Source organism: Haliaeetus leucocephalus, unplaced genomic scaffold (genome assembly GCF_000737465.1).
Source record: "Haliaeetus leucocephalus isolate CR32 unplaced genomic scaffold, Haliaeetus_leucocephalus-4.0 Scaffold188, whole genome shotgun sequence".
NCBI lineage: Eukaryota > Metazoa > Chordata > Aves > Accipitriformes > Accipitridae > Haliaeetus > Haliaeetus leucocephalus.
The window spans coordinates 1032785-1060156 of NW_010972624.1; the positions used below are offsets into that span (position 1 = coordinate 1032785).

The 27372-nt window shown below is 39.8% G+C and overlaps 1 protein-coding gene across 3 annotated transcripts; it reads left to right on the forward strand.

The window, feature by feature from the left end:
- Nucleotides 1-3537: 3537 nt before the first annotated feature.
- Nucleotides 3538-26855, forward strand: TBC1D24 (TBC1 domain family, member 24). 3 transcript variants are annotated; one of them, XM_010565242.1, is made up of 8 exons: nt 3538-3592; nt 11471-12506; nt 14812-14829; nt 19065-19223; nt 20192-20255; nt 22399-22494; nt 22929-23163; nt 24634-26855. In XM_010565242.1, the coding sequence occupies exons 2-8, from the start codon at nt 11548-11550 to the stop codon at nt 24786-24788; spliced, it is 1686 nt and encodes a 561-aa protein (XP_010563544.1). In that variant the 5' UTR covers nt 3538-3592; nt 11471-11547; the 3' UTR covers nt 24789-26855. The 3 variants fall into 3 exon arrangements, with proteins under 3 accessions (XP_010563544.1, XP_010563546.1, XP_010563545.1); XM_010565243.1 differs by lacking the exon at nt 3538-3592 and adding an exon at nt 9683-9756; XM_010565244.1 differs by lacking the exon at nt 14812-14829.
- Nucleotides 26856-27372: the final 517 nt, after the last annotated feature.

The window sequence follows — 27372 nt, forward strand, 5'->3', positions numbered from 1 at the left end:
GATCTTGGCGGCGCCTTCCCGGCGGAGCGGCCGGGCGGGACCGGGAGGGGGCCTGCCCCGAGCCCGGCCTTCGTCGGGTCCCCTTCGCGGGCGCTGCGCCGGGACTCGCTCCCGGTGCCGCGCCGTGGATCGCTGGTCCGGGGCCGGCGTGGCTGGGGCGGAGCTGCCCGGGGGAGGGTCGGGACGCGGCCCCGAGCCGCTGTTTCCGTGGGCTCCGGTGCCCGCGGTGGCACCTGCGGGAGCTGTCGGTGTCCGAAGGAGCTGGCGCTCTCCCCTCCTCTCTGCTGCGAGCCGGCCTTGGGTTTAGCTTTGTAGTTTGTTCCAGTGCGCGGAGGCTGTCGAAGGCGTTTAAATGGTTTGTGAGCGCGAATGGGGAGGTTAATGCTCTCTGCTGTTACGCTTGCTTTTTCTGCAAAATGTGTCAAGACCTGGGGATGAGGCACAGACAGATCCTCTGACTACTCGTAACGCTCACCCAGATACTCACAGTTTACACTTATTCTGCTAGCTGGTCCCAATTAAAGGGGCAGTTTATATTCACGTGAAGAACACTCTAAACCCAAAGCTTGTGTTCTGCAGCTTTTTCCTTGCCTATTTTAAAATTTCTATCACAAAAGTAGTATTTTGTTATGAGTTTATTTTCATGTTGGCCTTTATCTAGGAACTGCTCTCTGAAACATATATATGTTTATACAGCACATCCGTAAGTGGACAGTTGCTGTTGGGATATTGGGGCTGCCAGAATGTTACCCAACTGGACACAGGATTTGGGGTGCGCACTAAGACTGGCCAAAATGTTCCTCAGCCTTTCTGAGCCTATAAACAGGAGAGCAAATAACCAAGTGGATGCAGTATGCTTAGTTGACTCCAGCCCCAGGTGGTGTCCAAGGGCAGCAGGAGGGATGATATCTTGCAGGTGCTGTGTAGCTGTGATGAGAGGGAAGTGGGTGGTTCTATATTGAACTGTATTATCTTGAAACCTTGTGGCTTTATGTCTAATTCCTACAGGAAGCTGGAGCATCTGAAAGCTTTTCTGGCTTATAGGAAATCCCAGTAGGATTGTCAGAGCATCCAGGAATACCCAGAGCACAGAAATGACGTGAATCACATCTAGGGCTCTGTATTACCAGAAAAGGGAATTCACTGTTGTTAGAATTTCCTTCTTTGTGCAATTGCTAGCAGTTAGACAATGTTGCAAAAGACTTCTCTCTAAGATAGTTACTTTGCAGGAACAGCACTACTAATTGGAATTCAAGGACTCCAGCAACATTTTATGTTAGTTCTTTGTTGCTTCCAAGCAATATATGATACTTATGTCCTTTGTAATTTGCAAAATGGCTGTGGATAGTATTGCACAGTAATTAGCTATTGGGAATCTTTGTCCTGAATGTCTTTTCTGTCATTAATATTTGACAGTTTGCAGGTGTTCCTGCAGCTAGAGTTTGAACGCAAGGGAAAGCAGCTTTCTGCCTCTTTTTTTTTTGCTGTTAATAATTAAATGCTGCCAAGTAAATGTTTCTAACAGGTTATCTGTGGACCTGTCCATATTTAAGCACCTCTGCTCTTCCCAGCTCTCTCCTGTTATTGTGATCTTTGTTTTCTCCCCTTGGTTGTCTTTGCTGCTTCATTCTGTTAATTTGAAACCTTGAAAGACCGTCCTTCCCCTGATCAGCCCTGTCATTTGGACTGTAAAGAAAACTGAAAAAAAACTATTCCTGAGCTAAGATTACCCTGTCCATAAATTTAAGGCAAGCAAGCAAAGCAAACCAGTCCACACTGCACGTGTCTCTCGCCATCTCCAACACCAAGGTTATTGCAATCTGGTAATACTACCCTGGCATTTGTTTAGATCATAAGTGCCTTTGCTTCAGTGCCGAAGCCAGACAGAGTTAGTGACAAGCAAATTATTGGCACCAGACCATAATTTAGTCCTTGCTATTCTTCTAGCTCTTTAGAATACACCCTGCCCTGCCTGCTAGGTTGGAGAGGTCATTAAAACTGCTTGTGTTAGGCTGTATGGATGCACGTTTAGAAGCAGATAGATGTTTGTTAACACTCAAAATAGATAAACTGTGTTAATGGTCTGAAAGAAAAATTGCTATTTATATTCCATCTATACATAGCCTTGAATTGTGACTGAGAACTAAAGAAATAAAATTTCTTTCAAATGTCTGCTCATTTGGGGATGCCTTTATTGTAGGGTTTAACTGCAATATTTTGACACGTTTGCATGGGGTGTGTTGAGGGAGTGCAGTGGAGTTAGGCTAAGTAATGCTAGTCTTTAGCCATTTACTCCTTTTGTACTTGACCAGACAGTCACGCGACCTTTCTGATATAAAAATAGACAGACCTAATTGCACTCTATTAATGATTGACTTGCTTGGAGTCCATGTGTATTGGTGGGAGTATGTGCTGGAGATGTCCAGCTGTAGAATCAACTGTTTTAAATTCTCTAAGATTAATATATGAAAGTGCTTGTATCTGTGGTGTTCACACTCTTAGGCTTTACCATATCTCAATTGTTCTCCTCTTGCTTAAAGTTAGAGGCCACTTACCTGAGCTTTCAGACATGTTGCAAAAGAGCATGTGTTGCTGTCTCAGGAAAGAGACTCAGAAGAAATCTCATAGACTGCCAATGTCTGTATTAATGAGCATGCTTAATTGTGCTTGGGGTGTACGCAGCTACATTATGTTAGCAAACAGGTGTAACTTTGATGTAGCTACACCAATGCTGGATTATTTTGTTAACGTTTTTCAGGGGAAAACAACTTAAGGGAGAAGTAACTTGTACACAAAGTTGTTGTAATGACTGTTGCAGGAGACTAGAACTGGGTTATTTCAAAATCTGCTAGGCTGACTATCGTTCATTTTGAAAAGAAAAATAATGTTCATCAGATTAGTTCAAACTTTTCTGCCTAATAGGACAAGGGCCTGGTGTATCAACCCTCAGCAAGTCAGCTGATCTAAACCCATACTCCATTGTATATCTTCAGAATATAGTTATTTTTGTTTCAGAACTGGGGATCTAAGTACTGTAAGCTGCAGAGCTGGTATTCTAAAATCCCCTACCTGTGCAGCAAATACCTCAATTAGTCCTAGGAAGAGAGATGCTCTCCAGAGATTGCCTGTTTAATGCAGAATTTTGTACTTCCTGTAGAGGAAGCGAGGGTGGGGGGCACACAGCAGTCAGCTACAATAAGAATATTAGCTAAAACTATTTATGACAAAGGTGCAACAAGTAGTAATCCTGCTTGTGGTTTTGGAGACTGAAATGAGTTGTTTATGCTGTAAGCACTTTAATGTGGTTAATTAGCTGCTCTTCTCTATTGTGAGGATATTTGTCACCTTGTTCTCTGTGCAGCAGTTGCAAGTATGAAGGTTGGAAGCCATGCAGAAGTGCAGGCAGATATCTTTTTTTTTTCTTCTTCTTTAAAAAGGTATGGTGGAGGTCAGTGGCACACCTGATGCATGTGGATGATGCCCAATGCATTGTTTAAAAAACAGTCTAATTTTTAAATTTTTTTCCCCCCACGAACAGGCCCAGCAGAAGGAACTAAATTATAAGATCATCTATACAAGGATGAGTTCTAAGGTAAGGATTAATACAAGCACTTCAGTCTGGAGGGTGGAGGAGTGCTGGGGTTCTTTGCTTGGGGTTTTTTTCTCAATATCTTCACGATATACAGAAAATGTTTGCTTTATAATCTGGTTCCATGTGGAGACAAGATTCCTGCTCCTGCTTTACATTTCAATATACCTGTAAGCCCTCTCCTCCAAGTTGAGAGACTTGGAATCCATTGGCCAGTGCAGTGACACTTGACAGAGGAGTAGGCATGTCAGGTTCGCTGAGGCCCTTTAGGTTTACTCAGAACAAGCACATGGGTAAAGAATACCATCAACACCAAGGCCTCTTATATATCCTGTACTCTGGCCCCTTAACTATCTTAACAACCTTCTAACAGGGCTAGTCTTCCCGAAGTTCTTACCCTCTAGTAAGACTAGAGATTAGCAATATATACTAATAGTAAGATTATAAACTCAGCAGCCAGTCTGTTGTTATAAATGCCCTTTGATTTTTTTAAAATCATAATCAATGCAGGACTAGTTTGGGATTCTACGTTGATTAGTTTTTCATTATGAAATCCTCTTTCTGTACCTTTGCTGCTGCAGAGGAGGTGTTTGTTGCTACTCTTTGACTTTTAATAGAGCATAACTTTGGAAAGACTACAGAAATACATATCAAAATGAAGCAATGTATTTTTCAAGTTCCCTAAGATGCAGCTGTTGGCATTCTGCCTGAGATTAAGTCCTCCTTTAATTGTAAACTGTGTTTGTAACTGGCTTGATGTTGGTGTCTAAACTCTCTCTCTCTTATGTAGGATAATCTACCCTTTGTTTCAGGAAAGGGGTAATGCATTATCAGGGATACCAGATTATTGAAGTTTTTCTTCTGAGCCATCTTGGGGGAAAGGGAGAACACCTGCAGGGTTTTTCAGAGCTGGAAGAAAATAATATTCTGTATAAAATGACGGTTAACTTTGTAATTTTTATATGCTCTTCTTACTGTAAATTGGCTTTTGTTTTCTGAGAGAAAACTTCTACAGCCTTAGCACTTAATGCAGAGAATGATGAAATAGTGTGAGATTATAAGATTTTCCTACCCTGTTTTTAGCTGCCGGCTAAAATTATGGGAGCACAAAACTTACCCTAGAAAAAACAAGATCTAGTGATAACTGCTGGTGTGAATAAAGTGTACCTCCCCATTTGCTTACTACAGAGGCAAGGAGCACATGCAGTAATTTCCATAGGCTTACTAAGAGATTAAGGACTCGTGCTCAACTAGACCTGGGTTACTTGTTCATCTGCCCATTTTCTAATTTAGGTATCCCTTCAGCTCTCCAGCACTGCCAGATTAAGGCTTTGTATATTCATATATTGCACTGGGAGGTCTTAAATGAATATAAACATATCCTATAATTTAATTTAACAGAAGAATTAAATTGGCATAAGTATCCACTGATACTTATACTGTTTTGATTAAGTTGTCTTTTTGTTTTGTTTTAAAGATGATGTGGGGAATTGGGGCGTTGGCCTGTTTCCTTAACAGACTTTAAATGGCATAGTTCATATTTTGAACCTTTTGCAAGAGAGAATGTACAGTGTTCATCCATGTGGACATATTTTTCAATAAATGTGAATATTGCGAAGAAACGGAATTTGAGCATTAGTTTTTAAAAATGGGATATATATTTGTTTATATATTGTATATGTACAATGCAATATATGTTTTGTGTGTATATGTATGTATATTTGACTGGAAAGTATATTTGTATTAACAAGATACAGGCTGAGACTGTGATGAGCTAGTTCTGCTTGTACATCACTTGAACAGCAAAGGCTTCCCTGTAGCCTGCAGACAAGGCTCCTGATTCTACCCACCCCAGCCTAGCTAACATATTGTTAAATCCGACATGGAAAAGGCTACTATTTTATGGAACAGAAGGATAAAAAAAAAAAAAAGCAGTTACAGTGTGGTATAGATCATGACTTGGAGAATGTTGAGGTTGTCTGTAGGAAAGTGTATGGGGCTTTGTAAAAAGCTGTGTTCATAAAGCAGCTTGCATTCTCTTTCTCAGTGCAATACTAACCGTGGCAGTCTGAGGCCAGGGGGTTCCTGTTAGCTGGGAGGCTTGTTATGTTGTAGTCAAGCTGCATCAGTTTGGGGACCTGCACCCACTGTAGTTTGGGGTGCTTGTGTCATCCCAGGACAGGGGATGGGAAGGAGGAGGTGCTGCTTTCTATTGAAGTGCTTGCAGATATAAGGCATGTACATTTTCCTGAATATAAGCTACTGTCTTTTATCTGGCCAGCAGGGAAGAGCTCATTGTGTGTCTGAACTTTTGACTGTAATAAAGTACATGATAGATTAATCACAGATAATTGAAAGACCCTATTTAAGAAGACAATAGTACTTTCCTAAGAATGAAAGCATGGGATTCTAGGACAAACCTTTTGTGACTGTGCTTTGTATGCAGCAGTGACATCCCAAGAGAAATCATCCAGATGCCTGAAATCATTTGGCCTGTACTGTACTCTTATATCAGGTCTTTATCAGTTACTCAGGTAAGTGAGAGGTTTTTAGACTTTGTCCCAAAAGAATATAAAAAACAGCAGGGAGCAGCTAACTAATCCCCTGTTGTTATTGGTAAACTAGTGTTAGAGCATTATCCAGAATTGTATTCCTGGAGCCCAGCTTGTGCTGTACGCAGTGCCCAGGGCAAATCAAAAAGAGATCGAACTGCATTTAACCTCATTAAAGCAATCTATCGAACTCTGTGTACTCTACCGAAAAGGATCATCACTCTAGAATGCATCAGCGTGGTCCAAATTGCTCTCCGACACAAGATAAGCAAGTTGTGTTCAGCTTGTTATAGTGCTAAATAGAGTCCTTAATATTGGCTCTGATGCATAAATTTTCCTCAATGATGTGTGGCATAGGAAGTAACTGAAGCTGTAAACATGACAAAACATGCCTATGATCAGGAGGTGTTTGGGGGAAGGGGGAACAGCACTGTGGTGTCCAGTCTTGCTTCCAGATCCGTGTAGCAGAGATGTCAAGGTATGCTGCTGTAAGTCTGGGCTTGGGGAAAACTGCAGGATGTGTACTCAGGGAGGACGGAGTAACTGTCTGCTAGTTGTCTTTTATTCTGCAGTATTACTGTCTTGCTGTGTTGCTTTGTTCTTCTGTCAGATTCTTTGGTGTATGAAGCAAACATCTCAGATTTGATTGAATATTCCTCAAGGATGGGAAATAATCTACTTTGAGTTTTGGGTTTAATTTTCTCTTACTGGGATGAGGACTAATAGCTAGCAGTCTTGAGGAAGCAGTTCTTATTATCTGTTCATGTGTGTTCTGCACAGATTAGTTTAACAAGGTTATGAAAGAGAGTAGACTTGAGTCTTTTCCCTGGTTACAACACTACTCAACAGTATAAACAGCAGACAAAATGCTGCAGGTCTGGGAGTTTAGCATTGGTCTTGATTTGTAGGGCAGCAAAAGAAAATATTTGCTTTCTGTTAGCACATTATAAAAATGCATGCCAAAATTCTGGTTGTTGGTATCTGTCTGTATCTGTACAGTACATAGCAAATAGCTGAATCAGAGGTGGTATAACTGTCCATGGTTAAGATGAAAAATGTTATTTTCAGAGTTTGGGGTTCTTGTTGTAGAGCAGCTACACTAGATTTGAGTCTTAATAAGCTATTAATCTGTAGTCAAACTTGCAGAACACAAAGTTGCAAGAATACCTAAATGGAATAGGGGACAAGGTTTTCCTGATTAATTATAATTTGGTTTTTTTAGGAAACTTTGTGTTTATTAAAAGCAATATCAGATCACATAATCTCAGGTTTTAACTGAAGTTAGAATTTATTTTTAAGAAGTTTAGAATGTAAATATTTCACTACTGTGGAGTACTGCATGTAGTCTGGCTTTGAAAGAAAAACTTGTCCTCTGGGTTATTTGTACTTCAGATACTTCAGTTTTCCAATTCCTGCATTTTGGAAAGTAAAAACAGTTATTAAAGTTGTCCCTAGCCCTGTTATCTTTAGTAAAATTGTAGCTTGTATTCCCTATAATGAAGGTAAGTCATAATTCAAATCTTCTCTTTTCCTGCCGATGTATTTTTAGACACTTTCATAGAATTTTTCTTCAGGCGGTATCGGAATTTGACTGTCACGCTTGGCTTCACTGCTGTATATTTTCTACAAATTCAGTGCAGTTTTCAGCTGTCTTCTGAAAGTAGCCCAAATAACAATGAGAACTAAGGGAATGGAATGGAAAATGTGGCTAGACTAGCAAGCTAAATATTTCCTAAAAATTAAGTCACTGACTTGAAATCATGCCAGTTCCAGTTACCATGGTCATTGCTTGATTTTTTCAATTGTAATGCTTACTTGCTTGCTTCATAATTTAAACTTAACCTTGAAAAATCTTTTGCCTGTTCTGCAGCCATTTTTGGCATATCTTCAATATTTTTGTAGTTCTACTTCTCACTTGTGTGTTGTGTTTTGTTTATTTTATATGGCACTTAACTGAAGAGCTCCATTGTAGACTAATAGATCTAACAATCTCAAAATTGCGTGGCAGTTACTAAGAAAAAAGCTTTTTTTTCCTGGTTTTGTTCTTCTGTGTTAATTCCTACTGTTTTTTATAAAAGTCAGTCTGACTAGAAAGGATAATGACCACTTCCCCTTAAATAAGGTATACATAACTTTCAAGCTGTATTGTTGTTATGAGTAATATAATTTTTTTGCTAATTTTTACAGTCCCCTTATAATTCTGTTCTAACAGGTACCTGTCAGCATTTCAGTTCTGTGCAGTTCAGGTGCTGATCCATCCTGTTGTCCCAATGTCCAGTTAGAGGATACTTACCACAACATGATGCTAACTTCTCTGAAGATACTCTAGCAAGAGTAATTCTCTTGTGGTAGGAGAGGTGGGTAGGAGACAGCCACAACCAGCTAGCCCTTTGCTACTGAATGTCAGATAGCTTTTTGTCTCCTCTTCCCACCAGTTCAAAGTTAAACATTGCTCTTTACGTGGTTGCCAGAAGAGAGAGAATTTGCCCAGAGAGGGGGAGGGATGGAAGAAGTCTCAGGAGTGGGAGGAGGACGACATGAAGGCTGGCTGGAATTTTCTTGGGCTCTTCTCCTTTGGCAAGTAAATACTCCCCATTTGAGGCCTGCTGGCTTACAGTAGCTGTTGGCACAGTGTCAGGAGCTATGCACCATTACACTGAAGCACACTAATTCTGTTAGTTTTGCAAGCACAGTTAAGAGCTGGTCATGCTCTGGCAATCTTGACAATGCCCATTTGCTTTGCTGTCATTTTTTCTTGCAGCATCTAGAGCTTTGAAAAGCATAAGCAGCCAGACCTACTTGCAGACCCAGCAGATTTATCCCAGCCAAAGTATGTATAAGACTGTGAGCTCAAATCAAAAGTTCTGGCAGTCTGACTTCCATCCTCTAGCCACGGACTTCAGTGAGCTTGCTGAGGAGCACATACTCATCAAATTCATTAGTTTCTGGAACGGGCAGTAACTTCTGGAGGGAAACATGACTGACGCAACTTCTAAATATGCCTGTGTCTCTGAATGACAGAAAATAAGACAGGAAAGGGTAAGGAGGAGGGAGAAGAAAGTTTACAGGAAAAAGGACAGCCAAGATGTAACTCTGAGTATCTTGGAACTTGTCTTGTATGATGGACATTTTACTTAACCCTCCCTAATAAAAATATAAGCAGCTCCCAGGGGTGATGGCAGAAGGGGGAAGCTGTTGCATAGTGGAGATTCCAGCAAGCACAGGATAGTAATAGTTTCTATACTGAATTGACCATGAACAGAATGGTTCATCCATGTTTTGGTCACTTCTAAATAGGGTTAAATTTCTCTTCTCCATGAGGATCTTATTCTAGGATTTGAATTAAAGATAATGAGTTTCCCTGTGATTCCCAGGTGGAGAATGACAGAAAAATGTGAATTTCCACAGAGCTGACACTGACTCTGGTGGACTGGTATCCAACCGTTACTGTCTTTGCATATCCTGAAGAGACACTCAGCTCACACTGAGAGGTGTCATTTCTGAACATCATAAGATATCTCACTTTCAGAACTGGAGTTGGGACAATGTGTTGCTTCCTTTAATTACAGTCTGAGAATTAGCTTCAGATGTGGAAGAATACAACAAAAAGAAATGGTGAGCGTTTCTGTATTGCTCTTATGTTGTACAAAGATGACTCAAAAAGAATCTTCTTTTCATTTAAAAAGAAAACAACTGAAGTAAATATTTGGTAGAGGAGAACAATCCAAAAGCTTTCTCTGAAGGGCTTCTGTGTGTTGGTGCCAACCTTTTAAAAGAGGAGTTAAAATTTTGGAGTTCCAGCATGTGATTCCAAAATACCCATATTAGTATTTAGTCAGAATCTAAAACTGTCTGAATTAAATGTATGGCTGTCCAAGCTAATGCTAATTGTATGTTTACAAACTTCTGTCTACTTGGGGTAAAATGTTTTACTTTCCTATAGTGAAGTAGGGAGGATGTCTGTCTTGATGGTGTATCTACGTTTATGAGTTTCAAATAATTTTAATGTACCTGTTGTACAAAAGACCATGCTGATAAATGTCAAGTTCCATGCATTCTCCAGTCTGTTGACGCAGGAATGACCAAGGGTTCCTTGGAAGCATTTCAATAACTGTTATTGTTGATTTAACCTTCCTACATAATGTCTTAATCGTACAAAACAGTTTTATAGGCCTGTTGCATTTTATAGGGATTATCTGCCTTTGCAGAGTGTGCAGCATCAACAGCCATGTGCTTCCTAGCTTTAATCTGGCAGCGAGGACACGCACTGGGCAAACCTGTTGTCTGCTGTTATTAGTGCATTTTATTGTATCTCCCCTTCTAGTTTTGTACTGACATGATTAAAGCTGATTCAGGTATGGCCATTAGTGGTTGCAGTCATGATGTCTGCTGGGACACAGGTGTACTTTAAAGGTGGAGTCAATTGGTAGATCATGTAAACATGTGGTTTGAGGAACTAGAGGCCAGAACCTGGTCTTTCAGCTCCTGGTGCTATTGCAGTGGTGTGCGTTTCTAAAATCTTCTAATGTTGGTAATAGCAGGCCCTCTAGAGGGTGATTTGATCATAGAAGTGTGTGCAAGGTCAGGACCAGAAAAGCCCAGTGCAGTACTTGAGAGAATTAAGAAGCTGGTTTAAGCTGATGTGAGCCTGTACTGCAGTCAGAAAGGGTGGTTCTGTCCTGCACTCCTCTTTGTTGTGGCACTAATCTAGCTGACTGTACAGCTGAGCATCTTATCCAGTGGAAAAGAAAAATCGTACCAGACTAACAAGCTAATCTCAGTGACTGTGTGGCCACACAAGTGCTAGTACCAGTACCAAGAAATGACTAAGAACACATGGCTGTGGCTAGCAGGAGGTCAGTATCTCTTGTCACTGGCCACACAGTCTTAGAACAGTGTAAGCAGCTTGTGAGACTGCATCCTTGTAGTACAAATAACAGTTACTTCCCCAGAGAATTAGGAAGAGAGATTGCAAATTGAACAGGCTTTACAATGGATATTTTTTAAGTGGGAGGCTTCTGTTCTCTGAGTGAGAAGTTAACATAAAGGTCCGTGCCTCAGCTTGGACCTTTAGTTACGGAGATTAACTTCCTGTGGAGATGTCCTCAGAATCAACCTGTTGGCTGGCCATTGATAAATTACTTCAGTATGAGTCACTGACAGACTAGAAGTAAAGTTTGGCTTAAAAGTAAGAAGGCATGTATCTTTCTTTGCTTTAGAAAACAGTTTTGGCATTGCAGGAACAAATTGAATGTACATGTGTGTTCCTAAAGAAAATGGGAGATTACCTGTTACTCAAGCCTCTACTTTTTTACTTTTCCTTTTGCAGAAAAAGCTGCAAGTCATTTAATGACCAAATAAGGTCACCATTCTCATTGATTTATCTGATATGCTTCTCCTGGAGCCATGGATGAATACAACCGCTTTGTGGATTGGGACAAAATGGATGTTACTGTCCAGAGCCAGGATGCGAAGGAGCTAACATGCACAGAGTTCCAGGACCTCAAGCAGCTGGCCCGGCAGGGCTACTGGTCCAAGAACCACTCTCTGAGAGCCAAAGCGTACCACAAACTGATTAGCAATATCCCATGCCGCACAGTGACCCCAGATGCAAATGTGTACCGGGACATTGTTGTGAAGATTGTTGGAAAACGTAACAGTAGCTCCCTTCCGCTACCAGAGTTTGTGGATAACAGCCTGGTCCCCACGTACTGCTTGAATGCAGAAGGCATCGGGGCAGTCAGGAAGATTATATTGTGCATTGCGAATCAGTTCCCAGACATATCGTTTTGCCCAGCGCTGCCTTCTGTGATAGCTTTGCTCCTCCACTACAGCAAAGATGAGGCAGAGTGCTTTGAACAGGTTTGTCGCATCCTCGCTTGCAATGACCCATCTAAGCGGCTCATTGATCAGACATTCTTAGCTTTTGAGTCCTCCTGCATGACCTTTGGTGACCTGGTTAACAAGTACTGTCAGGCAGCACATAAGCTGATGGTGGCAGTGTCCGAGGATGTGTTGGAGGTATACTCCGACTGGCAACGGTGGCTCTTTGGAGAACTGCCTATGGTGTACATTGCTCGGGTCTTTGATGTGTTTCTGGTGGAGGGCTACAAAGTTCTCTATCGTGTTGCACTGGCTCTTCTGAAATTTTTTCACAAGGTCAGAGCTGGGCAGCCCATGGAGTCTGACAGCATACAGCAGGACATTCGAGCTTTTGTGAGAGACATTGCCAAGTCAGTGTCTCCAGAGAGGCTTTTGGAAAAAGCTTTTGCTATCCGCCTTTTCTCACGGAAGGAGATCCAGCTTCTGCAGATGGCCAATGAGAAGGCTTTGCAGCAGAAGGGCATCACGGTCAAACAGAAAAGGTAGGGCTCTTGCTACAGGTAGCCTGAGTGATCGATCCTGTGAATTTTCCCAGCGTGATAAGCAGTCAGTCTTGGGTGACTGGTGGGGAAGCTTTACTGGTACGTGCTGGTATCTCTGCTGATTTTATTTTTCTCTGCAGAAAAAGTCAGCAGCCCCAAAATTAAGCATTGCTGGGATTGTAATGAAAAGCGTAACTGAAATGTTACGATACAAGAGAAACAAAGCAGTTTCTCATAGCTTACTCGGTGATTAATTTAAAATTACTTTTTACAGGTACATACTAATTGCAAATATTGTATCTCAAAATTGTCTTTCACAAGCTGTTTTTAAACTGAAAGGTTTAAAGCTGGAAAAAACACTAATAAATTACTTGGAAGAAAATTATCCAAATGTGAAAATTAATTCTTAAATATGAGATTATTTGTATAAAATGTCAATTTCCTGCTGCCTAGTACAGTGAATTCAGCAGTTTCTTTAGTGTAAGTAGGCAAACACTGTCCCAGCTGGGAATGTTTTGCTTAACTAGGGCATTATATTAACAGAACAAGGAATAAATAAGTCTTATTTACAGGTTACTTTTAAAATTAGTTTGACTGTAAGCCTCCTGAAAGTCAAGAGTATAGTAATCATAGGTAGGAGTTGACATATTTTGTGACAGGTTCATGTGCTATTAGAAATGATTTCAAAAGAACTGTGGAAGAGAAGAGTGAGGATACTGATCCAAAAGATGATTGCATAATCACAATTTCTTTTCAGAAATGAGGGGAGGTAAAACCAGCTGTGAAACTAGTAAATGAAATCCTGGCCCAATGTGATAGTAAAAGCCATGGCAATAAAAAGCTTAGCTGAAGGACCGCTACATGTGTATAGAAAGGCAGCAATATATTAATCTGAACACAATTAGCATCTTGCCAAGTGCAAATGTGTGTGCAGATAAATACTGGCGTTGTAGCTGTGTTCTGTTTCTCCTAAGGCCTTCTGTGGCTGCAGAAAACTTCTCCCAACTCTTTTTGAAATCTAAGTTTAAGTGTTGAACAGTTTTGTCAACTGTCCTGACCTCTGAAAGGAGGATGACTTCTAGAAGTCTACTGGTAAGTGTGATATGTAGAACTTGGTATTCTAGAGGGACAGTCTTCCATTTTCTCTAAATCTTCAAAAATCCGAAGGTACCAGCCACTGATGTATTAGGGTCTTCCAGCCAATTGTGTTGCTGAGTTAGTTGCAAACAGATACCATTCCATGGTATTGAAATATATACTTAGCAGATTTCAGCCTATAAAATAATGTAAATGTTAGCTGAACTTCTTTCATGTGCCTAAGTACATGTAAAGTTCCCTCCAGTCTTTTCCAATGGTTTATTTTTAGACTCACAGTTTGGTTTACAATTAGCTTGTGCTTTGTTTTGCTCGTGTCTTGGAAGAGGCAGCTCTGTCAGTCTCAAATATTTCAAGGCCTTTAGCCACTGGAGTGTCATGTTGGGTAGAGTTCAGACCATTGTATTTGGGACTTGCAACCAGAAGTATTAACTCTTCTGATCTGTACCTTTTCTTCCTGTACTGAAGTTCAGGAAAGTTGTAATATCCTTTCTGAGTATATTCTTCAGCAACAGAATGAGAGCTTTAAATAAAATAAAAATAAATTTAAAAAACCCCACCCAAACAAAAAAAAAATCCCCAAGCAACCATAAAAAAAAATCCAGAAGCTGCCATTGTGTTAAATGTTGTAGAGGTATTCTTGCTCAGAACAACAGTGATGTCTTCAAAGCAAAATACAGTAAATTCATACCCAAATAATGCCAGTAGTTACTGCTTTACCAGGCAGAGTTCCTAGTGAAAAACTTTTATCCTCTCTTGGCTACTTTTATAAACATAGTGAAACTTTTCAGCATCCCCTGGCATGGTACTGCTGTGAATTTGGTTCAGTTTGGGTCCCAGTATGGGCAGATGTGGGTGCTGGAGAAGTGAGCTTTTCTCTAGTGCTTGATAGGATGTGAGTTGTGTTGTCCAGATGTGTTTGGCCTGTGCAAGGAACTGATGAATTATTTCCAATCAGATAACTACAAGCAGGTAGCAAAAAAGGGAAAAAAAATGGAAATGGAAAATATTTTAACCTGTCTTTTTGTTTGTTTGTTTTTCTCGTGCTTGGTGATTCATGTCAAACCTTACTTTGTTTCTCTCCAGGCTCCTTTCATTCACTTTGTTGCAAATGTAGGAAATCACTGATCTTTTCTATCTTTTTTTGTCTTTCTCCTTATACGTTCTTCTTCTGTCAATTCCATACCCACTGCACCCCTCCTGTTTGCAGTGTTGCATCTCCCAAAAGGTAGGTTAAAACACTTGAATCTTTGCACTTTGCTTGTTTCTTCTGTCTTTGGCCGGTTATTTTTTCCGAGGCTGTCATTATTGCTAATGCTGGGGCAGGAGAAGCAGGGCAGCAATTATAGCATCTGATGGCTGTGTAACATCTCCTGAATACTCTTGCAAAGTTAGTTCAAAGCACCTGCAGAGTTGTAAGATAAGGGATCATGGGCCCAGCTACTCAACATAGCAGTTCCATACAGCACTACGAGCCTGTTCTCCAGAATGGAGAAGAGTAATGTTAATGGTGGGGTGTAAGTCCTTTCTACACTGGAAGAAAAAGTGTCACTTGTTACTTGAGAATTTTTTAAAATGTCTTCAGAACTGTTAGGTATTGTCCCACATCCAAACCTGGTACATGCTGTTGCAGATGTGAGACATACTCAATGTTTTTTCTTCTTTGCAAGCTTTCTGCAGTTAATTGGAAAGATGTTGGACTGAACTCAACTTGGCACACTCCTAAAAGTGACTTGTCTCTATTCATACTAGATTATATTTATTTTTAAGTAGGTAGGGGTTTTTTTAGAGGCAAGAAGACAAGACTATTATCCTGTGTCAAGGAGGTCAGAGTTACTCAGCCATATGGCATTAATGGTTAATGAAGTCATTCATCAAGTCTTGGCCTGAAAAGCAAATCTTAAAGAACAAAACCCAGTGGATTGTGATACCTGATAAGCAGAGAACTTAAAAAGGAGAAAGACTGCCCTGTGAGTATTAAATACCACAGATGTATGGGGTTAAATTAATGCCTTTGAGAATCTTCTGGCCTTGTTGCAGGTGCCCTGAGTTAACTTTAGTGAGTGATGCACACTAACATTTGCACTAATTTATAAAATCAAAATTGGAATTAATTTCCTCATGTTTTCATGTCTGAAAGAACACCTTAAGAGACTTATCAAAGCATGTTTCATATCATATCCTGTGTGTTGAGATTTTACATTTAATAAATCAGCAGGCTGTTAATTTCAGCCAAGCAAATCTTCAATGGTATTATTTTACTGTAGTTACAATGTTCTGGAAGCAGCAGAAAGCCTTAATTTCTGCTAGGAAGCACATAGTTTGGGTTTGAGGGGGCTTGGGTAGATGCAGGGTGTCTGTTGACACTGATCTCAACACAGGATTAGACTTCAGGCTTATACACCACATATGGCTTCTATTGCCATTTATGACTGAGAAACAACATATCACTTCTACCATGCATTTATGCCCTAACTGAAATTATACTGGATTTTAAAGATAATGCAGACCCTGTAAGTTTTGACCCAAAACAAAGTAGAGCTAGAGGATGTAATTCAGTGCGTCACACCTCGGAGTGTGGTATTTGTTGTCTTGGAATACATACAGAGACAGAGCATATCCACTGTGACAGCTGCTACCGCATGTCATCAACATTGGCTTTATCGTCAGGAACTTTGAGGTCTCTGAAGCACGTTGTGTTAATGATATAGCTGTAAAAACAACAGTCCTACGAAAATAGCAAATAAGCTGCTTTGTTAAACATTTAAATTGTGCTGCTTTTCTAAAGCTAATTTCCTTTGGGATAATAACAATTGAACATGTCCTTCCAACATCAGCAATCAATAGAAAGTTGTCATGCCAGTCGTAATAAGCCAACATGAAGAATTGAGGAAAACTGCACTCATTTACTACTTTGAAAAGAAACTACCCAACTGAAGTAGATGATTTTCAGTTAGATACTTGTAATTCTAATTGCAATTTTCTGACCACCAAAAAAACCCTTGTATTTTTGTTAAGGAGCAGAGTTTGGTTTGATATAGGTGCAGGCTGTGTATTGAAACTGGTCTCAACACAGGATCAGGTTTCAGTCTTAAGCACCTGCGGCTGTGATTTATGACTAGGAAATAGCAGGTCATTTTATTTCAAATCCTTCAGTCAAGCTACAGCCTAGGTTTTACTAACTGAATGGTGACATTAAATATAAAATGATTCACTATGATATTCAAGGGGCAGAAATGGCATGCCTGGAATAGTTTTAAATGGCCAATACAATGGTAAATGCTGTCTAGTAAATCAGAAAGATCTGTTTATATTCTACCTATGTGGAAAAGTTGTAGGAAGACACAGGGGACTCAGTGATGTGTTACTATGAATTCTGCTGAACACAGGCTTCAAGTGGGGTCTGGGTAGGAAAGTCCTTAAATCAGCAGTTCATAGTAGCCAGGAGAAGGAACAGAGGCAAAAGAAAAGGTACACTGAGGTTGACAGCCTTTTAGGAACAAGTACTTAAGTTTAGTTGCCCAAACAGATCACTTAAGTGTGAAAAATGTACAGACCAAGCATACAAATAATTGAGGCTTGCTTGTTTGAGGTTTAGTAAGTTTGAAACTGTTTTGATATTTGCTACTAATTCTTAGCCTATTTATCATCATTACTTTTCCTCCAGAAATTGACTCTAATAAACTAGTTGACTGCCCTGAATATTTTTAATTCCTTGAATGTGAGAAAAATGTAATTTCTGATGAACTGAAACCAAGGCTTTGTTTCTCAGCTCTGTTCCGTAGTGCCACCAGTCTTTAGCTGCAGACCAGACAGGACCAGGCAGGTGAGACCTAAAGTAAGATTCTGAAGATGTGGGTTCAAGTCGTGGCTCATACTTTGCTTCAGTTGATCTCTCCTGTGCCTCAGCTTGCTGTGTTTAAAAGCACAAATAATGTCCTAGTCAGTGATACTGTAAGTTTTAAAACCCATTAATAGTTGCAGCTTGCTTAAATAGGTGTCCATATAAGTTCCTTGCTACTTAAATAACGCAGGGTAGCAATGCAAGTAGTGATTTGGTTCATTTTGCTAGAGGAAGCAGTAATTTTTTTTTATTTTTTTTTTAAGTGACCTAAGGAGTCACTTCATTAGAAATGCTGACACTAAGGCAGCTACAATAAGTTTCAGAAAGCATTTCCCAGTCTCTCCAGGCAAGCACCATTCTAAAGTGCAGTGCAAATGCTGCTGATCTCTTGGTACTACAAGCAAGAAAAATAATTTTAAAATGTATCGTTTGTATGTTTTAGGGAGTGAGCTAAACTATTCAGACACATGCAGATATGCAGTATTGAGGTCCTCTTTATGTTCCATGAAACTGAGAGGAAAGAAATGTGTAATTGACAAAAAAAAAAAAAAAAAACCCACAACCAAAAAACCAAACCACCCGAAATTGGCAAATACTTGCAACCAAACCCTTGCATGCAGAGCAAACTGCCTAAAGCTTCATTTAACTAATGGCTGCCCAATAATTTAGTATCTTGTGTAAGTTCCTGTGTCACTTCCACCATGTACTTGGCTGTCGTCCTTGCATTTTAAAAGTCTTTAATGTTGACCACAGATGCAATAACACTTGTTTAATCCCCAGGCTCTGAGTCTGCGTGCTTATTTAATCTGAGAAATGAAGGCTGGTTAAGATTATGATGATGATTATTATTACCTTCAAGTGTTTAAAAGCCATAAATCAGCTCTTATGAGTGCATCAGACCCCTCTGGGGGGCACAGGGGTTTGCTTTCCAGTGTGAGTGTCTAGCGTTCCTTCATGTTTTCAGGCTTCGTCTGTAACCATGAACCTAGGAACTTCTTTAGTTCTTAATGAAGTGGAAGTCATTGGTAATGATATGTTTCCAAGATGTGGAACTTTCCAAAAGCTTCAAATATTTGCCTTGGATTAAAATTGCTCAGCCTGGTAATACTGATTCCTCTTAAGATTTCTGAGGGTTTTAGGAATTCTCTAATTCCAGGATACAGGCAGGACCTCAGAGGGGGAAGAAGTACTACTTCTTCCTTTCAGATCCTGGCTGTTTCTTTAGGTATTCAGTTCTCTATGCTTAAATGCTAGCGCCAGTGAGACTGTCTCAAACAGCAAATATAATTTGATATATTTAAGGTCATGGTCATCCCAGCTAGCTCACTGTTATGTCCTATATATATAAAGGTGCAGGCCACAGCTGCCATACAGAGGAATTACTGCAGGTATTTCAGTAAGGCCAGATCACTACCTCTTGAGGATTATGTTAAACCACAGTAGTTTATTATCTTCACTAAGTCATGGCCTTCTAATCCCATGGGCTGGAGCTTTGAACAACAGCATATCTGCTAGGGTCTTTTAGTGTTCAGCTGTCTTTGCATGTTACTGTCCAGTAATCCAAAACTTGTTCTGTTGTTAAATTATTGTTTCTCAATGTTTTGTATTGTATTTCTCAGGCAGAATGTGCACTTAGCAGTTCATGCTGAGAACTTCAAGTCTGAAATTGTCAGCGTGAAAGAGATGCGAGATATCTGGTCATGGATCCCGGAGCGATTTGCACTTTGCCAGCCCCTCTTGCTTTTTACCACCTTGGAACATGGCTGTAGTCTGAGCAGGTAAGGAAAACCTTCCCCACTCTTCTCTACTGTAGGGCAAAAGAGAGCAATGGTGAACTGTTTGCTGGATTGATAAAAAGGCCATGCCTAGTCAGTCAGAACTTGATCTGAAGAATATTATTAGCGATGGGATGTAAAAGTGACAATCCTATTGGCTACAGCATTTGACCAGGACACTTCATATGCCAGAACATGGCAAGCCATTTTAAACTGTCCAAGATCAACTGGAAAAGTCAAACTTGCATCAGTTCACACAATATGCTGCTCTGAGACTGGTTCATTCCCCGATGGGTATAAATGTTTTAATTCAGTGGCTGCTCTGCAGGCTCTTTTGGTAGATAACCACATTCAAACTGATCCAAAGAATAAGGGAACCAGAAACTGGAGATTCCTCTACCTATGAATGTGATTGTTGTTGATTGTTATTTTTAAAGTGGGATAAGCTAGATGTGAGATCTCCTTGCGCTTGACACAGAAGACTATAATCCTAATAATGACTTCAATATCTGCAGTTGAGGTACTGAGGTGGGAAATAGTCTGCTGTCCCAGCCCCACGTGCCTATGAGGAAGAATAAAAGCAAGCAAAGAGAATGCATCATAATTATTTTCTATAAAAACTGAAAGCTCTTCAGACACAGCCATCAGTCCTCAAGACACAACTTCCTTTACGTTGTCTTAATTCAAAATGCTGTAAAATACTACTTGTGATAGGTAGTCTTCTAGTTGTTCTGCAGAGGCATAAACAACAGAGAACTGAGTAGAGAAGAACTGCTTGATAATACTTGTTTACACTCAACTCTGTTATTTACAATGGACTGTAGAAAGCATTTGCAGGAATATGCTTAGTCTACAGATGCCTTTTTTGTCATACCATCAGTTGGAGGAGGAGGTGGTGCCTGACATTAAGTTGGAAAAGAACTGCAGTTGGTGATACTTCAATACTCATTTTTGTGTACTCTGCACTTCAGGTTCTATTCTCACAGTGAGGGACACGAACCAACTCTTCTCCTCATCAAGACCACAGCAAAAGAGGTGAGTGAGATAAAAGGCAACTGATTAAATTAGGTTTTAGGCAGTTATATAATGCTGTATTGCAACACACAACTGTTTATAATAAAATGAAGAAGCAAGAGACCTGAAGTTGCTTGGAGTTTTGTTTTGTTTTTTTAACAATGCGTGCTTTAAATGGTTCCATTTGTTGATTATGGGACTATGCATTCTTGGGTAAATCTTGTAAACTAAGTCTTGGTCAGCTATTGTTTCTCTGGTAAGTAATGTGGGATGATGAACTAGAGTAATTCACTGAGGTCTTTATAGACTCTTTTAATTGCAGAATCGAGGGAGAGGCTGGGAAATTGTGTTAAGAAACTCATGATTCATAGAAGATATTTTCATTTTCTCCAGGATATGAGGAGAGAAAGTAGCAGAATTTAAATGGTATGAATAATACAGGACTACATAATATGGAAACAAAAGCTTTAGCTTCATCACATTCTTGTTTGGGGAAAGAAAAGATTAAAAAAAAAAAAAAAAGAAAGCTGTGAGAACCTGAGGAGGAGTGCACGCAGGTGCCATGTCTAATGAGTGTTGGTTCTCTGCTCTACTTGTATGACCATATTGGACAACATAATGTGAAAACAAACATTAGCTTTATCTCATGCTTGTTTAAAAAAAATACTGCATAAACCAAGAAAGCTTCCCAGAACCTCTGAAGGAGGGCACGCAGGTGCTTCCTGTAATGAGCATTGGTTTTCTGCGCCACTGTGCATGACTTCTAAATATTCTGTGTATAACGTTAAGCTATTATTGCAGCCTGTGGGTTTATATTTCTGCTTATGTTCCTGCAGAATGACTGTCCATGAAACAAGCCCATTTCTACTCTTATTTGCATCTACCTAATGCTAATGCTCCAGGCTGTTTCATAGTTCTGTGTATAGTTTCTGGCCATCCCAGGCCTGCATTGATATGCCAATGGCTTATAGAATGCCCATGGTATCTAAAGGGAAGAGGGAAAATATTTATTTATTATTTTGCTTCTTGCCATGGAGCATATCAAAAGTCCATCTTTGTAAGTGATGCTCATTTTTATAGTATGATTTGTTTCTTACCCCTCAAAAAAACCAACCAAACAAACACAAAAAAACCCAGAACCATAGCCCAAACAAAAAAGTATGGTTTTTTTTAATTTGGTGGTTGTGGGTTTTGATTTTTTGCAAAGGATTACATTCCTCCTTTATTCATATGTCTATAGTTACATTTTAGAGAGAAGAAAATTTGCCTTCTTGTTTTCTGGCTCTCATGTACTTTGGGCATATCAGATCAAATGAAGTTTTGGGCCGTCTTTTTGTTTATGCACACAATTTATCGGTATAAAAAAAATGGCTCTTCAGTAATTTTGTCCTAGGAGCTCTGCTTGTAATGCTGGTGGAGGCTAAACAGCAAATGTGCCTTAGAACAGCTCTGTTTAACCATAGTTTCTGAGGGAAAAAAAAAAAGCAGGGTTGCTTTCATCTCATTCTTAGAGCTTCATTGTTTGGTCTGTCCACTTGGCAGTGATACTTATTGCTGGTAGCGAGAAATTCTTCTAGTGCGAACAAAAGACTCCACAGAAAAGCTCAGCCCTCTAAGGCTATGTTTTTCTTTATTGTAAACTAGTGAACCCCATGCTGTTTGAATAGGCTGCATTAAGTATCTGAGCTAGTTCAGCATTGGCTTATCTAAGCTGATTTTAACTTAGAGTTTGAAATGGAGAAAGCCACCAAGGCTACTGTTTATGACCAGAAAATATTCAGGCAGAACTGCTCATACTGCAACTTGTGACAATACTGTTGCTTTGGATGCCAAAATGAGGAAGTGGAAGTCAGGCTTTACAAGTTTGGAGTGATTTGTGTTTTGGTACCTAGGGTTATGTTGGAACATTTCTCCTTTAAGGCCTCAGAGATCTGAAATAATTTATGAAACTGTTAGGATTTAAGGGTACCCACCAGTGGATTAAAGCAGTTTAAATCTATCTTTAGATGTAAGTACTTGTGCTGTCTTAATCCACTGATACAGAGATTTTGAAAATCAAACTAAAATAAAACTTTCAGTTCTGGACTCTGAAATGTTGCTATTAATTGGTTTAACACACTTTCTTCTTCAATGGAAAGCCTCCTGATGGTGTTGTTTGTGCTAGGTCTGTGGTGCTTATCTGTCAACTGACTGGAGTGAGCGCAGGCGAGGAGGCAACAAGCTGAGTTTCTTTGGAACTGGGGAATGCTTTGTATTTAGGGTGAGTAAAATTTTATTGTTGCTACCCAGTAGGGAGGCAGAACCACTGTACTGGTGTGAGTAACTCTTACTTCCCTTCTACTTGAAGAGGCTGGATTACATGCCCTCCTAGTTTATAAAGTCTACTGAACTCTTCACATGGAGGAGAAATTTTACTTCTCAGTTTTGTGGTAACCCTTTTTCTCCCTTTGCACAGAATATTTTCTTAAAAGATGTAATAAGGTAACTCAGAAAACACTGCATGATTTCTTCAATCACTGAAAAAGCAAAGGTATAAAGAAAGAAAACAGTATCTGGCCTAAAAGACTGTTTGATCTAATCTTTACGGCTAATCTGGGTGGAGTCTGAGGGGCTTGAATGTTCTTTGCTGTGTAGAGCTCTCAGTGTAGTGCATGTGCGCTAACTAAAGCTTTGCTCTTCTCTGTCCCTGTGCAGCTGCAGCCAGAAGTGGAACGCTACGAGTGGGTGATCATAAAACACCCAGAACTGGCCACAACTGGTTCAGAGCCAGAAAATCATGCCTCACCAGCTTCCAGCACCCTCTCTTCCAGCAGTGTCCCATCAGACCCCTCAGATCGCCTTTCTCCCTTCTTATCGGCTCGGCACTTCAACTTGCCTTCCAAAACAGCCTCCATGTTCATGGCTGGCAGCAGCGAATGCATCATTATAGGTAAGTCAGTGTGAGAATTTGAGCATATATCCTACCAGCTCTTCCTATCTGCCTTATCTAAGAGAGTCACCTATATCTACCATATATGTATTTCAGTATCGCTACAGTTAGAGATAAAAGTGGCCAAAACCTGATATTACTACCCAACAAAAATTTTCTGTGGAAAAACTTGCATATCAAGCATTTTAGAGTAAGATAGTAAGTCATAGCTTTAAGCACAGCCATACCTTTATATTGCCTAATTCATGATGAGAAATAGTTCTTGAAGAGGAACTTACTTTGCACTGAGGCTTTTGAAACACAGGGTAAATTATAAAACATGTTAATTGTCCTGGAACTTTATTGGATCTGTGGTGCTGCTGACTTTGGCAAAAGCCTGCTTAGGAAAGTTGTCACCCAAATGGGATTTACAAGGAACAGGTATAAAATTGTAATTGTCCTTTTTCTGAAAAGCTTTATTTGACACTTGTTAGGAGAGCAACTAGACTGGTGATTTGCTCTGTAGCATCAAGTGTTGGCTGATTTCTCACTTAGCAGCATGTGCTCTAATTGACTGTAAGTTGGGCTGCTCTAGTATCAGCAAGGCTGGTGAGAGCTTCAGTGTATGTGTAACTGAATTAGAAATCACTGTTAATGATGTACCACAGATATATCAGATATCTTTACTGTTGAGCATATATCCCACCGGCTCTTCCTATCAGCCTTAGATAAGAGAGTCATTTATATTTACCATATAGTACAGTATGGGTAGTAATAAGAGAAATGCAAGCTTGGGTAGTAGATCCATAGAAATGAATGTTGTACACCATTCCAGCTGTACACCACAATTTCCACCCTTTTGATTCTTCAGATGTTTTCAGTAGGTTTTCTTAGACGGTTGCCCTATAAGCAATAGGGCAATCGTCCTTTTTGTTTTCCTAACATATTTCTGTCTAAATTTATTTCACTTCACTGCATTCTCTGACTGTGAGCTCTGTGAATCTTGACATAGACCCACAGATAATCAAAATGCTTTTAACTCTGATATGTTTTATAATGATTTAGAATACTAAGCCAGTGCTGTTCCTTATTGATCTTGTTCTTCTCCCAGCTTTGATTTTTGTCTGCTAACAGAATTCTTTGGTTTTTCTTTACTGGAGGGAAAATACACAGTTGGTAGCTTCCAAGATCCTCCAGCACCGAAAAACAAATCTTAAATGCAGGCATTTGAGTCAGGCTTCTTGTTCTTACTGACTTGCATCACTGCTTTAAGTTTATCAGAACAGGATGATTTTTTTTTTAGTGTCACTTAAAAGCTATGCACTTGATCATACTTTTACACCTGAAGACACCAAGCAAACATCACTTAGGGCTTCCAGTTGTTTCCATAAGAAAAGCACTTAAGTCTTTTTTTTTTTTTTTTTTGGTATAGCAGTTTCCCATGCTAAGAAATGCAGAGATACCCTTACACTTGTCTTCGTCTCTTCACAGGAGGTGGCGATGGCCAGGCTCTTTACCTCGATGCAGATCTGAACCACGGAAGAACCAGCCACTGCAATACTTTCAATAATCAGCCATTGTGTTCTGAAAGCTTCCAGATCTCTGTCTTGGAGGTGTGGGGCTTCAGGGACACCATGAATGGTTGATGTGACTATCATTAATTAACTAGTTTTTCAATTGTCCTAGGATTCCCAAGGCAAACTTTAATGCAGGAGCCAAGTTAGAACATAATTTCTGCTAGGCTCAGTGTTTTTTAGTAATTACTAAGTGGTGCAATTAAATGCAGGGCTTAGTTGTTTACTCTTATTTTAAGACAGGTCAAGGTGAAGTAATATATCTGATTAACTCCTCCTTAGCTCTTTACCTCTAGAGATCTGGATTCAGGTCCTGTTGTTAGGTAAAAATAAATATGTAATGATTTCAAACCATCCTAAATGGATACAAGTCTATATCACAGGATAGGTTTGCAATTTGATTTAATTCCTCAGAGGCACAGAGCTGGCTGAGGTGTACTGTAGAGTTCTGTGCCACTGGCACCAGTATCTGGCTTAAGCCAGTAATATCAAATGTCTGCTCACAGGGAACATTGGTGACCTCAGATTTGATGTAGAACAGCAGTTCATAAAATCATTGTCCTACCATAAGTAGACGTTGTGCAGACATATCAGTACCATTTTGTAAGTTATGAGAGCCCTCAATTCACACAAGAACTATGATTGCTAATTATCCTTCTCCTTGTATCTGAACCCTTGACACATTCCAGTTGCATCTGTTTGAGGAGTTTGCCTCTGAGAAAGGCATCCATACTGGGCGACGATATCTCAAAGGCTTGATTTTGTTTACATTCCTATTCCATATCAGTATAATGACTTCAGACTGACTCATGTTTCAGGCAGCTGAAAGCTACAGTGTATATGCAATGCTCAGAAACCTCCCTTTCTTTGTCTTTCCTGGAAGCTTAAATCTGAGAATAACTGTGCTGATATCACTACATATTTGGGGAATTAGACATTGTGATACAGAAGCTTAAAGCTCTCCCCACAAGTAAATGAAGGGAGGTGGGAGGGAAATCTGTGTAATATTATTCTGGGAGTGGATGAGTTTCCCAGGAGAACTCTAGGTGACACTGTTTCTCCATATCATGAGTCTTCCCTGTGATGAGAACCTGAAAAAGGTAACACTTTTTTGCCAGTAGTGTTCTGGTAGGGTTTGGATAATGCAAAGAGGCTTTTGCTCATTCCTGAGAATTCATACAGTTCTCTGCAAGCATGCCTTGTGGCTTGTGATGTCTGGAGGCAATTGTCTAGTGTCTTTATCTAAAACTTGCGGTATCTGCTGTAGGACTTCTCCCACGTGAAGCACAAGTACATAAACATTGATGGATAGTCCAGAGCATATGACAGGATGCTCTCAAAGCTTCGGTGGGTAATTCACTAGTAAGAAGATTTACCACAACAAGTAAAATGAGGAGAAAAACGAATTGCTGTTTTTTTCAGCAGTTCAATCTAAAAATTTGCTTTAGAGTGGGGGAAATGTTATTACTACTTAAAATTTAAGTTCATTAAAAGGAAAAAAGAAAAAATTGTAGTGATTAAATCTCAGTGAAGCTGGAGATGGTCATGTTAATATTCAGAGGTCACAGGTGAGTCTTGTTGGTAATGTTGGCTTGTTTAGCTTGCCATCAATGAAAATACCATGTGTCTTGGTAAAGTGTTGCCTCTTGCAAAGTATATGAACAAACTTGGCAAAAATGTGATTTGCTTCTTAAGGTGCCATTTTGAATTTTTGTCAAAATAACTCTTTGAAATATTAGACTTCATATACAACAGTTCAAGATGTCTTTTGCACCATTTATATTTGCAATTAGATTATTTCACCCTGTGTGAGAGTCAGCACTAGGCCTCTTTCTTTCCCACTTCCCACTCAGTTCTGTCCAGCTGGCTTCTTGTAGTTTACCATAAGCTTGATTGAACTAGAAGGGAAGGTATAATTCAGTTATACTTACATATTTTGAGGAGGAAGAACTTGAGCAGTCATATCTGGCTTTTTACAAATACTGACTGATGCTGCCTTCTATTGTTTTTTTTTCAAAGTTAGCTGCATCACTTTGCACTTGCTAGTATCCCACAAGCTTCCTCAGACAAAACAAATGTATCCCATTTAGTAGGCTCTCTTAAATGTAGGTGGTATTTCAGTTTTGTCCCTATCTCCTTTCGAGCTTGTTTGAGGTGCCCTTAAAAACAAACAAACAAACAAAACAAAAACCACACACATCAACCAACCAAAAACAAAACAAAAACCACACACATCAACCAACCAAAAACACAATAACATTCAGCTTGTTAGAAATTCCCTCAAGCTATGTGTTGGCAGGATTTGTGGGACTTTATTATTACACTCAAAATTAATAGGTTTTATCTGCAAAATCTTTCCTGCAGCTGGCAGTGGTCATGTGATTTTTCCCACTCCCTATCCCTGCTGGATGCAGCTATGTCAGCGAAACCCGAGTACTATACCATGTCTTAAGTCATATCTAAGAGACGCTGTTTCTTTCCCTGCCCTGTTCTTAGTGCACAGAGATTTGGGTGTTTGAAATCAGAAATAACTCATAGTTGCTCAGAAATTCATCACAGGATATTAGTGTGAGAAGCCAAGGAGCAGTACTGAAAATCAGTGAGGTTTTGGCATCTGAGTCTTGAGCATCTTTCAAAAATCAATTGCAGGCCTCAG